The sequence below is a fragment of the Mesoplodon mirus genome (assembly GCF_964341445.2).
Source record: "Mesoplodon mirus genome assembly, chromosome: 8".
Lineage (NCBI taxonomy): Eukaryota > Metazoa > Chordata > Mammalia > Artiodactyla > Ziphiidae > Mesoplodon > Mesoplodon mirus.
Window position 1 is genome coordinate 21,760,035 of NC_138984.1, and position 12,971 is coordinate 21,773,005.

A 12,971-nucleotide genomic window follows, 5' to 3' on the forward strand; every position below is an offset into this window, starting at 1 on the left:
CTGATGCTCAGCTAGGTTCCCACTAAACATATGATCAACCCAGTCAGGACTCATACTTTGAACATCTTAGGCAAAATTTCTGAGCATTATGGAAACAGTATATCTCTGATTTCCTAACTTTAACTTCAGTTAAAGATGTGGTCACTACGATAAAAAAGGATCCCCTTCCAGCCTCCACAGAGGTACGTACAAGCAACTCTCCCAGGTGCTACAATTATAGCCTTGCAAGGGTTCATTTTCCAAATGGTCTGATTCCACACAGAAAGGCTCATTTCCAGCTCTCTTCAGTTGAGATACTTACACAGTTTCTTGCTGAATCAAATCCATGCACACAATGAGCGCATCCAGAACTCAGCTAGTTAAGGGCAGAAGATAACACCAAACAGTCCCTTTATCCCAAGAACATGCAACTTTTTTCCAGTGAAATCCACAGTGCTGGAAATTGTGGACACTGGGCTGAGGGTGTGATGATTTAAAAGTACTTGCCCAAGTGCCCTTCTTCCAAGTCTATTTCACTAACATATATTCATATATGTTATAAATCAAAGTACACTTCCTGAAACATATAAACAGGAAAATGAAATAAACCAAAAGGTAATCTGACATATTCCACTCATTTAACGAAAAATTATGATGCCATTTTACAGTACCTAGAACCCATTTTCTGTGATTACAGTCCATTCTTACACATGAAGTGAGCCATAATGTAGCATTTGTAAGTCACTCCCAGCACAGCAGCACCTCCCAGTGACCAGGGATGGCACCACTGTTTAGAAAAATAAGAGGAACCCCTTAAAACCAGGGAACCTGTGGAAGAAACTGTTAGTCTCACAGTTTGGGTATCAGTCTGATTTTTGGCATGCAAACATCCTCCATCCAGGAAGGCTAGGAGAATGCTAATGCTATACTCTTCTAAAAAAATCTTCTCTACGTCCAAACATTTCAAACCATTGCCACTACCAAACCCTCTACACATAGTCAACACATATACCCACTTCTGATACCTCCCAACATCTCCATGTCACTAGTGCAGAGAAGGAGCAAGTTACCGCAGGGCATGGAGTCCAGGCACCCAACCCAACCTAGTTAATTTCACATTCAGTCCTAACACACATCACCTCTGTGTCCTCAGAGCCAAAAACGGCCACATACTCAGAGCTAGGACTCTTAGAGAACTTCACCAAACTAGATTACAATTCCCCAGATTAAAGGAAATTTCTTAAGAGTCTTCTCTGGCTCAAAAAGGATACAGTCAGCTTGTTGAGAACCTGGTTGGATTTTTCTTTCAATGTCCTCCAGCAAGTCAAAATCTGGTAGCATCAGGTGTCGGTGCACTGTGATGTTCTGATACTGGTCCTCACCAGCAAGGGCATTCTCAGTGCCATCTGTACCAAAAAGGACTAACGCAATTTCATCCTTGCTCTCAGCAAACACCTAGAGAAGCAGGTTAGAAGGTTGAAATCAAACAATATCACCTGGAAACCACTAGATATCTAACCTTCAGGGAGCAAGACAACCATACCTCCCTATGGCAGGTCCCTGGGGCCACCGTCAACAATAGAATATTGGGCTAACTGGTCCGTGGGACTGATGGGCAATGATAATTCCTAGGTTCTAAGCAGAAGTTTTCATTGACTACAGTTCCCATCCTCTCAGCACAATTTGTGGTGGAGGAATGGGAGGGCAGTAACTGCCTTTGATGAGTTTCTTTGATTTGCTTCCACCCAAATCAGACTCTAATTCTCAGTGAAAACTAATCATGTATAATTTGAAAAGATTTTAGTCTGTCTCTCTGGAATGACTATACAAAGTTTAAATTTTCCAGAGATTAAAAATAAATTGCTGATTAATATTCTATATCCCAGCAATTTCACTTACAGGTATATATACTGCAGAGAAGTTCCTGCACGTGTACGCAAGGAGACAAGAGACAAGAAAGTTCCAGTTCGCTTCAGCACTGTTTATAACAGGGCAAATCTGAAAACTAACTATCCATCAACTGAAGAATGCAAAAGCACACTGCAAAATATTTATACAACGGAATATTACACTCTAGTAAAAAAAAAAAAGAATGAATAAATTCGTTCAATGTTTACCAACATGAATAAATCTCAAAAACATAAGACTGAGAAAAATAAGTTGTGGAATTATATGTACTGAATAATACTATTACATACACTTTAGGGAGCTTCATACAATACTAAATATTATTTATAAATACACTGAGATCCAAGGTATAAAATATGTGCAGTAATAACTATGAAAATTCTGAGGAAAGGAGGGGAAGAAGAGGAAAGAAAAGGGTTGGGAGGGGATACACAAGGGGCTTTAAGTTAACATTTTATTTTTTAAGAAAAAGAAAGAAAAAGAAATCAAAAAAATATAGTAAAACTTTAGGGCTGTTGTAGTTCTAGACAATGGGAAAACAGCTTTCCATTATATTATTCTCTGTTTGCTTCTTTTATGAAGCATTCCATAATGAAATATGAAAACAAGAAATAGTATGTGACACAACAGGCAGTCCTGTTCTCACCTACTTATTAACAGAAGCCTTCTGTATGGGCAGAGGATGGAATTCTGTCATTCTTCACCTCTGTTTGGTCTGTTAAATTCCCCAGTCTGTTAACAACGCCAGCTGCAATTGACAGTTGTACATGGAGGGAAGGTCCCAGCTGCTGGGGTTCAAATATTTCCAGCACACCAGTGGGGCAGGCCAGCTAGAATTCTAGCTGCCTCCTGCACAAGAATTCATCTTAAGGCAAGGTAATCTTGTTCGACAACAAAACCTCAGTCAGGAGAGGGGAGGAAATTTGAATGCAGCATGGGAGCGGCACCAGGTTTTGTCTCCCAGCCTTCCAGATTTCACTCCGACTCCCATGCGAGGGGCAGAGACAAAAATAAAAACTGAAAGCACTGTTTCCCTTTTTAAAAAAAAATCTATACTACATTAGGGCACAGCAGCACTACTTGAATACAACCGACACAAATTCCTATAACCAAGAATGGGGTTAGAAGCATCCTCGTCTTCTTTGAGATATGAAGGACTCCAGGTTATCAGAATTTGTAAAAATCTAGGATGACGGGTGGGAGGTAATAGTGCCCAGTAGAAAAGGCAACACCCAGAAAGAACAGCAGACGTGTCCAGAGGAGCAGTGAATGAAGCAGGACTTCATGGACTTCACAAAAGTAGCAGTCAGACCAGGCAGAAAGGGCAGAAATGAATAATAATGGTAGTAGTAGTAATAATGATAATAAAAACATATAGCATTTATAATACGTCAAGTACTAAGTACTTTATCTTAGAGATATTCACTGAGGCACTGTGGTGGAGAGCCTTCAAGAGGGCCTCCATCCATTCCTTCTCTCCCTGTATTTGGAGGCTACCCCTTAAAACAACAGGGGACTCTAACTCCCACCCCCTCCCCACCCCAATGAATGTGCGATAGCTTAGCGACCTGATTGACTAATAGAAGGCAGTGGAAATGACCTTCTGGGATTTCTAGAGGTAGGTCATAAAAAGCCACATAAGCAGGTCTCTTAGAATACCCACTCTTGGAACACTCCTTTTTAGAACCAACTGCTATACTGTGAGCATCCCAACCTACATGGAGAGGCCACAGGTAAGGGTTCTGGGTGACAGCCCCAAATGAGCTCACATCCCCCAGAAGGCATAACTACCAGCCACAGGGGTGAGCCATCTTGGATGTACGTATAGTCCCACCGAGCCTTCAGGTGACTCAGCACCAGCCACCACGTGAGTACACCTGCACAAGAGGCCTCAGAGAGAACCACCCAACTCACACGCCCAGTCATCTCACAGAACCATGAGAGATGATTTCTTTTAAGGTCATTTAAGACACTAAGTTTGGGGAGGGTAGTTTGTAACCAGTAAACGATAACTGGAATAGGCGCAAAGTAGTGGAAAGACTTATTCAAGATTGCAAGGTTAGTCAGTATCATGGCAGAGAAAGGACTCAAACCCAGGCCACCTGGCTCTAGAGATTACACATTTAAACATCACATTGCCTCTTGCTCCTGATAAAAGTTGTAATATCCAGTGGAGGGGCCAAAACAAGAAAAGAAAAACATATCAGGCTCCAGTGGTCGTACATGAGTACATGTAAGAATAACCCCTCAGCTTCCCCAGAACACTGAGGGTGGACAACATAAAGAGGCTGGTATCTTGCATTATTAAGTGGAAGCAACAAGCAGTTAAACCACGAGTTACAAGCTCAAGACCAATGTGAATCTTACCTGTCGCTGCACAAACATGGTCACCACCTTCTTTGCTAGTTCAAATGGGGATTCTTCACCAGGAGGGGAGTTACTCATGGCAAAATGCACATCCATACACAGCACCACAGCTGCCTGGAAAAAAAAGTCCCAAAGAACATGTGAGAAAATGTTATTAATGGTCATTAAAAAAAGAAACAAAAGAGATGTCCTTTACTTATTTCACCCATAGATATTCAGGGTATGCATGATAAAGGGAAGGGAGGTGTTCTACTTAGAGAATGTATGTAAGGCACATAAATTTTCACTATGGAGAAACTTTAAATAGTCCTGATATTTCCTGAAAGCTAGAAAGTATCTGCCAGGACAGGAGCATGCTCCAAGTAGCTGCTGTTCCTCTGGCCTGAGCCTGAGCATAAATCCGTGGGGAGTAGATCTGAAAACAACCTGCAGGCTTAGAGCTAAGTCCAGCCCAGCTGAGCCCAAAATATTATACATCAAACCAAATGCAACTGATATGCTGACCCACAGTATGAGTACAGATGCTTTTGTTGTAAGCCACTGACTTGGGGTGTAGTTTGTTATAAAGCATTTTGGTGGCAATAGGTGACTGTCACAATCTATATATGCTAAAATGATACACTCCAATAATTTGAATCAGTTTGTAAACTGGGAATCTAAAATGAAGACTAAGACACCAAATCTATTCTAGTAGGGGACACAGACACATAAATGATAGCAGAACAATATTCCATGACCGAGGTATCCAGTGGACACTAAGAGAGCACACAGGAGGGGCATCTACCCAAGACTGGTGGAAGGGATAGAGGACGGGTAAGGAGGCAGAAAAAGCCTCCTGGATATGATCCTTGGGTGAACCTTAAAGAATAAGTAGGCAGAATGGGAGAAAATACTTGCAAACGAAGCAACTGATAAAGGATTAACCTCCAAAATACACAAGCAGCTCACGGAGCTCAATATCAAAACACCAAACAACCCAATCCAAAAATGGGCAGAAGACCTAAACAGACATTTCTCCAAAGAAGACATACAGATTGCCAACAAACACATGAAAAGATGTTCAACATCACTAATCATCAGAGAAATGCAAATCAAAAAAACAATGGCCATTATCAAAAAAATCTACAAACAATAAATGCCGGAGAGGGTGTGGAGAAAAGGGAACCTTCCTGCACTGTTGGTGGGAATGTAAATTGATAGAGCCACTTTGGAGAACAGTATGGAGTTTCCTTAAAAAAACTAAAAATAGAACTACCACATGACCCAGCAATCCCACCACTGGCCAAATACCCTGAGAAAAGCATAATTCAAAAAGATACATATGGGCTTCCCTGGTGGTGCAGTGGTTAAGAATCCACCTGCCAATGCAGGGGACATGGGTTCGAGCCCTGGTCCAGGAAGATCCCACAAGCCACGGAGCCACTAAGCCCGTGCGCCACAACTACTGAGCCTGCTCTCTAGAGCCTGTGAGCCACAACTACTGAGCCCACATGCCACAACTACTGAAGCCCTCGTGCCTAGAGCCTGTGTTCTGAAATAAGAGAAGCCACCACAATGAGAAGGGTGCGCACTGCAATGAAAGAGTAGCCCCCCTCGCCACAACTAGAGAAAGCCGACACACAGCAACGAAAACCCAACACAGCCAAAAACAAATAACTAAATAAATGTATTTTTTTTAAAAAAGGTACATGTACCACAATGTTCATTGCAGCATTATTTACAATAACCAGGACATGGAAGCAGCCTAAGTGTCCATCGACAGATGAATGGATAAAGAAGATGTGGCACATATATAAAATGGAATATTACTCAGCCATAAAAATGAAATTGAGTTATCTGTAACGAAGTAGATGGACCTAGAGTCTGTCATACAGAGTGAAGTAAGTCAGAAAGAGAAAAACAAATACCGTGTGCTAACGCACATATATGGAATCTAAAAAACGGTACTGATGAACCTAGTGGCAGGGCAGGAAAAAAGATGAAGATGTAGAGAATGGACTTGAGGACATGGTTGCGGGTGGAAGCTGGGACGAAGTGAGGGAGTAGCACTGACATCTATACACTACCGAGTATAGAATGGATGGCTAGTGGGAAGCTGCTGCATAGCACAGGGAGGTCAGCTGGATGCTTCATGACGACCTAGAGGGGTGGGATAGGGAGGGTGGGAGGAAGGCTCAAAAAGGAGGGGATATGGGGATATATGTATACATATAGCTGATTCACTTTGTTGTACAGCAGAAACTAACACAACATGTAAAGCAATTATGCTCCAATAAAGACATAAAAAAAAAAGAATGAGTAGCAGTCGGTCATGTGAACAAGGGGAGTTTTAGGCAGAGGAAACCAAATAAATAAAGACACCTGGTCATTGGCTAGCAATCATGTATGTAGGGGACTAAGGAAATACGGCAAACATAAATTAAAAGTAAAATGGATACATGTAAAGTTCTGTATTTGGCAACCAAAGTTTAACTGAATTGGGTTGGAGGAGACCTGAAAAAATAGCAGCTCAATTTCAGGGTGAATTATAAAATGACATTATAAAATGTCACCCATATGACATGGCTACAGGAGTACATTCCCCACACCTACCCATTCCATCCTCCAAAATATTTTCAGTCCTATCAATGGTGTAGTAAATTTAAGTAAGGAAAAGACAGGTTTTATGGTTTAAAAAAAAAAAAAACTAAACTAGATCCCAGGAGACCTGGGATCCAGTTCCATCTTTATTACCAAGTAGCTAAATTCTTGGGCATGTAACTTAAATTCACTGTTAATTTGTGGAGGCAGGAAGCAGTTGTTGGACTAGATGAGATCTAAGGTATTTTCCAGAGTTAACATTCTTTGACATTGACTGACAGTCTCACCTGTGCTTTGTACTGATCAGACCACACTTGACAAACAGTGAGCAGTTCTGATCATCACATCTTATGAGAAACACTAATTACAACTGAACATGAAATGAGCAGATTAGAGAAGGATCTGGAGAATATGTGACCTGAGGAACAGGTGGGAAAAACTGGCTATTTGAACCAGACGAGAAGATTTAGAGGAACCTGTTATCTTCAAATAGTTGACAGCTATGTTATAAAAAGATAGGTCCACAAGAGAGATAATAGGATCAACAGATGGAAGCTACAGAGATTGATCTGACACCATATTAAGGGAGAAAAAATAATATTTAGAAGTAATAAATGAAAGAACTACTGTTTTCTGAAGCAATGATCTCCTGACCCTAAAATTGTTTGAAAAACCTAGATGAGCTCCTATCAGGGATGTTATAGATGATCTCTAATTTGGTTACATCTCAGGCAAGGCAAAACATGGAAAGAAAGACTATTTAAGTATTTTCCCTAGTTTACAAAGAATTAAACATAATGCATTAATATTAAGAGAGTTCTAGATTATAAATAGCATGTTTGGAGAAAGGGTGGTAATAAACTACAAAATTCCTTTGAGAGCAATAAAATTTACATCCCATAGTTTCAATGCTCTGAGCATAAGAACCTTTAAAAAGTTAAGAGTCCCCAAATACGCTGTTGCACCTATTTAATATATGTTCATAAAAGCTACTTTTATGAACAGAAAACTCTAAATCAGAGGACTAAAGGTCCTTTGCCAAGAATCAGGTATCCAAAAAATGGCATCAAAGGGTTTCACAGTATGGAAGTTCTTATCTGAAAGCAGAAGAATGGTCTATGTAATACCGCAAGCTCCCTTCTCGTAGCAGTAAGAAAACCAGAAGAAAGAAATTAAGCAGCCTGACAACCCTTCATTTAAACACTGAAGCAATACAGGCTATTAGAATTCTGCTGCAAGTCCACCTGTCATAAACAGCTGCTTCATTAGCGCTGAAAGTTTTCAGCAGCTGAAAGGAATAAAGAAGGTGAGTGGCATATGTTCATAATCATTTTAATCAGCATTTCCCTATGGGGAGTGGAGGAGACTAGGCATCAGCTGCTTCAACTCCTATCTTGTTTATCTGTATACCAAATGCCTAATAAAGGGCCTAGTTTTGAATAGATGGATGGATAGACCGATGGATGGATGAATGAATGAACAAGTCCTTGGAACACATCTCCCTCTAGAGACCCTTCAGAGACAACTACCACGCTCTGCCTATATTGAAAATGCCATTTTAAAAATTCATCATAATGTTATTAACCTGGGTCACTGAGAGTCATAGATTCCTAGCAAGAGAGACATTCTCCCGGACTCTGAAAGCTGAAAGCCTGTGTTCAAATTCAGATTCTACCACTTGTGGACTGGGTGACCTTGGGCTAATCACTTCACTTTCTTTAGGCCTCGGTTTTCTCACCTGTAAATTGGGGATAAAAGTTTTCAACTCATGGGCTTGTTGTGAAGATTAAATGAGACCGGAATAAAGCGTTAGCTCAGTGCCTCGCCGGGGTAAGCTTTCGCAGTAAATGCGAAATATTAGATTATTATAGAGGTAATAAGACGCTTTACATTTCAAGTTATTTTACTCTCAATCCTCCTCTGAAGTTTTACAAGCCTGTGGGATTGGTTCGTATCGTGGCTAACTTCCATTCTCACAGATTTTTAAAACCCAGATTCAGAAGTAATGGAGGAGTCGGGGGGTAGGCTGGGATAGAGAGGTACGGAGGGGAGGTCGGAGTGGGATGGAAAGCTGGATGAGGACCGGTGGAGAGGAAGTGAGAGGATAGAAGGGCTGAGTAGGCGGCGGGGGTGGAGAGTGGGCTAGGCTCAAATTCCCGCCTGAAGACTCCAAATCGCCAGCTTTTCTCACAGCGCATCCCTCGACCCCGGCCCTACTGATCCAGCCCACCACCGGGGTCTGTTTTCCTCACTCCTTGGCACCGCCGTGATCCCATGATTCCTGCTTCCGGACCCCCAGCACAGGCAAGGCCCAAGCCTACAGATGTTCCTACCTTATTCCCCGACCGCGCCATGCTGACGTTCCGCAAGCGCCTTGGTCACCTCTTCCGAGCGGGAACCTGCGGCGCCGAAGCTCAGTTCCGCCGGACGCGGAGCTGGAGGGTCGCAGGAAGAGCCGCTTTCCCCGGAGGCTGGAAGGGGCGGGGAAACTGTACGTCGACGCTCTGAGCATGCGCAGATCCCCTGCGTTTCTCCCCTTGTTGAGGAGCTGTGTGGTCTTCCGGCTTCCCAAATCGCTAGAATTAGGAATCAGTTCTCCGAAAGAGTCACTCCCCTTTTCTCACACTGAGAATAATGCCTACAGCGTTTTATGTCACAGACCTGGAGTTAGATTTCCGTGAATATGAGCATGAATCCAGAAAGTCACTTAAATTCCCTAAAATTCTTTTTCTTCTTCTGAAAATAAAGGTAATGAAAGACGACAGATGCGATGACCTTAGAACCAACTCCTGAAGGAAAAGTAGTTTTCCAGGCAATCAAAAGAAATAACATTCTTTCTTGGAAAGGAGATGGGATGTAAAAAGGCCTGGAGGCATGAAACACCATCTGCTAATGATCTCCCAATACTTCGAAGCGTCGCTAGCTTGGAACGGAAGAAGTGAGGTTTAATTCCAGAAGACGAATCTAGGGAGATGTTCTAGAAATGGCAGCTATCAATTTCGGTGCCTAACAATCGCTCCACCCCCTTTCAAAGGAAACTGTCCAGCCTGCAGCCCTTGCCTCTTTGAGGGAGGCAGGTCCAAGTTGAACCTTACACAGAAAAGGCTCTTTTCTGTACCAAATGACCCACAAGCTGAGAGCTGACTGGACGAAGGGTCTGGCAACCTGCAAACTGTCTACCAGCCTAGAACATTAAGTCCAATCAGCTTCTGTCCCTCTTGAAAATCAGACCTGGGAAAAGCAGGCCTGCAGCTGGAAAGATGTGGAGAGGCCATGAGGAGGGAGGGGTCTTGAGGGAGCCTAAGTTATAAACACATTGAAGCCAGGAGAGTCAAACACTTTCAGACGGTGCTTTCAGAGCCCAGAGGGTTCATCTAGCTTTTGATTCAAGGAGTTCTTTTAAGGCTGAAATATTATTTTATTTTATTTATTTATTTATTTATTTTTTTTTTTTGCGGTATGCGGGCCTCTCACTGTTGTGGCCTCTCCCGTTGCGGAGCACAGGCTCCGGATGCGCAGGCCCAGCGGCCATGGCTCACGGGCCCAGCCGCTCCGCGGCATATGGGATCCTCCCAGACCGGGGCACGAACCCGTATCCCCTGCATCGGCAGGCGGACTCTCAACCACTGCGCCACCAGGGAGGCCCTGAAATATTATTTTAAAGTATTTTTCATATGACAGGTAAATAGAATTACTGGAGACTCACCATGGTGAAGGCAATTTCTATGCTTTATGCCCATGATTTTATCTTGTGTTTAGTCTCTATTTCCTCCTCTTTTTTTCTCTTCCTCTTGTACTTTCTCTGTCCCCTCCCCTCTCTCTTTCTCACACTACACACCCTCCAGTACAGATTTGTTTCCTGGGAAAAATTTTTAAAATTCTAGTGCCTGGGCTTCCCTGATGGTGCAGTGGTTGAGAGTCCGCTTGCCGATGCAGGGGATATGGGTTTGTGCCCCGGTCCGGGAAGATCCCACATGCCACAGAGCGGCTAGGCCCATGAGCCATGGCTGCTGAGCCTGTGCGTCCAGAGCCTGTTGCTCCGCAACGGGAGAGGCCACAACAGTGAGAAGCCCACGTACCGCAAAAAAAAAAAAAAAAAAAAAAAAAAAATCTAGTGCCTGTGCTTGTTTTCATCTCTCCACTGTCCTTATAGAAGTCTTTAGGATCATACACTTCCAGACAGCTAGGCAGTGATGGTGTTGAGAATGGATATGGACTTTAAGCACTGCTTCTCCTGGCAAAGGGCCTCCATTAATCAAGGGTGAGGGACAAACATTACCAATGTGACATTGTAAATGGCGACTCCCTTCTTCCTCCACAATGAAAGGATTCTGACTTTGTTGGTTCCATTTCAACCTGTCAGTTCAGGATCGGTTTAGATTTGTGTGATACAGAATTAGGTGGAAAGGGTAAAGATAAGAGGTGATGGGCTATGGCTAGTAGAGGAGAAGGGGCATTTTGGACAGAAAGAGAAGTGCATGGGAGCCACTGTGGCATATGAGGGAAATGGATGAAATAAGAAAAGGAAAATGATATCATTATTTTGATGGCCCCCAATAGCCATGTCTCCCAGCATCCACATCCTTATATAGTCCCTTTCCCTTGAATCTGGGCTGGCTTTGGGACCTGCTTAAAATGTGGTGAAAGTGACACTGGGCCAGTTTTGGACCAAAGCTTTCAGAGTACCTGGCAGATTTGGTTTTTGCACTCTAGTGGGAGCCAGATACCATATATAAAGACTGACTACCATAAGACTACATGCTATGAAAGCCCAACCTAGCCACGTGGGAAGCCACACAGAGGAGCACTATTAGGGGTTATGTGTTTGTGTTCTCTCCAAATTCATATATTGAAGCCCTAACCTCCAATGTGATGGTATGTGGAAATGGGGCCTCTGGGAGGTAGAGTTAGTAGAGGTCGTGAGAGTGGGGCCTTTATGATGGGATTAGTGCCATTATAAAGAGAGTTTGGGATTAGTGCCATTATAAAGAGAGTTAGTGTGCTTGCACTGACTCCCCCCTCACCAACCCCACCAGCCATTTGCACAAAGAAGAGGTCATATGAATATGCAGAAGGCAGCCATCTGAAAACCAAGGGGAGAGCTCTCCTCAGGCTCAACTCAACCATGCTGGCACCCTGATCTCAAACTTGCAGCCTCCAGAAATATAAGAAAATTAATTTCTGTTGTTTAAGCCACCCAGTCTATGGTATTTGTTATGGCAGCCTTAGCAAACTGTTACCAGCACTGAGCACCAATGCCCCAGGGACCCACCTAGATGACAGCCAACACCACTTTGGCAGAAATGCAAGTGAGGCCATCTTGGGAGTAGGTGCTGCATCCCCAAGGGAGCTGTCCCAGCATTAGAGAGACATTGAGTAGAGACCAGTCATCTCCATCAAGCTCTGCCCAAATCGCAGAATTACCAGCAAATAAGTCAAATGACAGTTATTTTAATCCAGTAAGTTTTATGTGTTACGCAACAAGAGATAACTGAAACAATAGGGATATTTTAAACTCTTGCTGTAGTGTAGACTATGCATCCCTTAAGAGTAGTTAACAAAGGCAAGTAAAGAATTGTATTTTGAAATTACAATTTAAGTTGCTGAAATGTGTTTGAGTTTGATATTGCTCTGAGAGTGAACTACATAAGTGATGAATTCATGAACATTATACAAAATAAAAATGTGCAGGCTTTGTGTTCTGACAGAGGTGTAACAATGTTTATATGGGCAATTGGAAAAATTAGTTTAAAATCTTAACGTGGTACAGATATGAAATAAAAGCTTATATCCCAGGAAGATGTGAGTGGTGATGTACCATATTCTATGTGATTTTAAAATACCATTAGAAAAACATGTAAAATGCTTGTTAAAAATGATTAAAGAAGACAATTTCAATGATACAAATTTTATTTAACACTTTATGAAACAGACTGTTTCCATTCAAAGGACAACAAAATAAGACAAAGGCAGGAAGCTTTTACAGGATAGGTAATAACGAATAAGGAAGAGAAAAATAGAAAATAACGGATTGGCTGCAGCCACATAGTCAGCCTTGTTTGGAGCAAGAAGGAACAAGGAAGGAAGTATAGAGCCCGAGCTGGCTTGCTGTTTGGGGGTTGGCTGACTGGATATAC

General features: G+C 42.5%; 1 protein-coding gene across 2 annotated transcripts in view; it reads right to left on the reverse strand.

Moving 5' to 3' along the window:
• Window positions 1–9,356, reverse strand: part of XRCC5 (X-ray repair cross complementing 5) — a 95,369-nt gene extending 86,013 nt beyond the window's left edge. Inside the window, exons 1-4 of one of the 2 annotated variants that reach the window (XM_082630919.1) lie at window positions 9,168–9,353; window positions 4,255–4,368; window positions 1,251–1,434; window positions 302–350 (exon numbers count right to left, since the gene is read on the reverse strand). In XM_082630919.1, the coding sequence (XP_082487045.1) occupies window positions 302–350; window positions 1,251–1,434; window positions 4,255–4,368; window positions 9,168–9,188 (368 nt within the window). In that variant the 5' untranslated portion in view covers window positions 9,189–9,353. Of the gene's footprint in view, window positions 1–301; window positions 351–1,250; window positions 1,435–4,254; window positions 4,369–9,167 lie in introns of both variants that reach the window. The other variant, XM_082630920.1, reaches the window with a different exon arrangement.
• Between the last annotated feature and the right edge of the window lie 3,615 nt (window positions 9,357–12,971).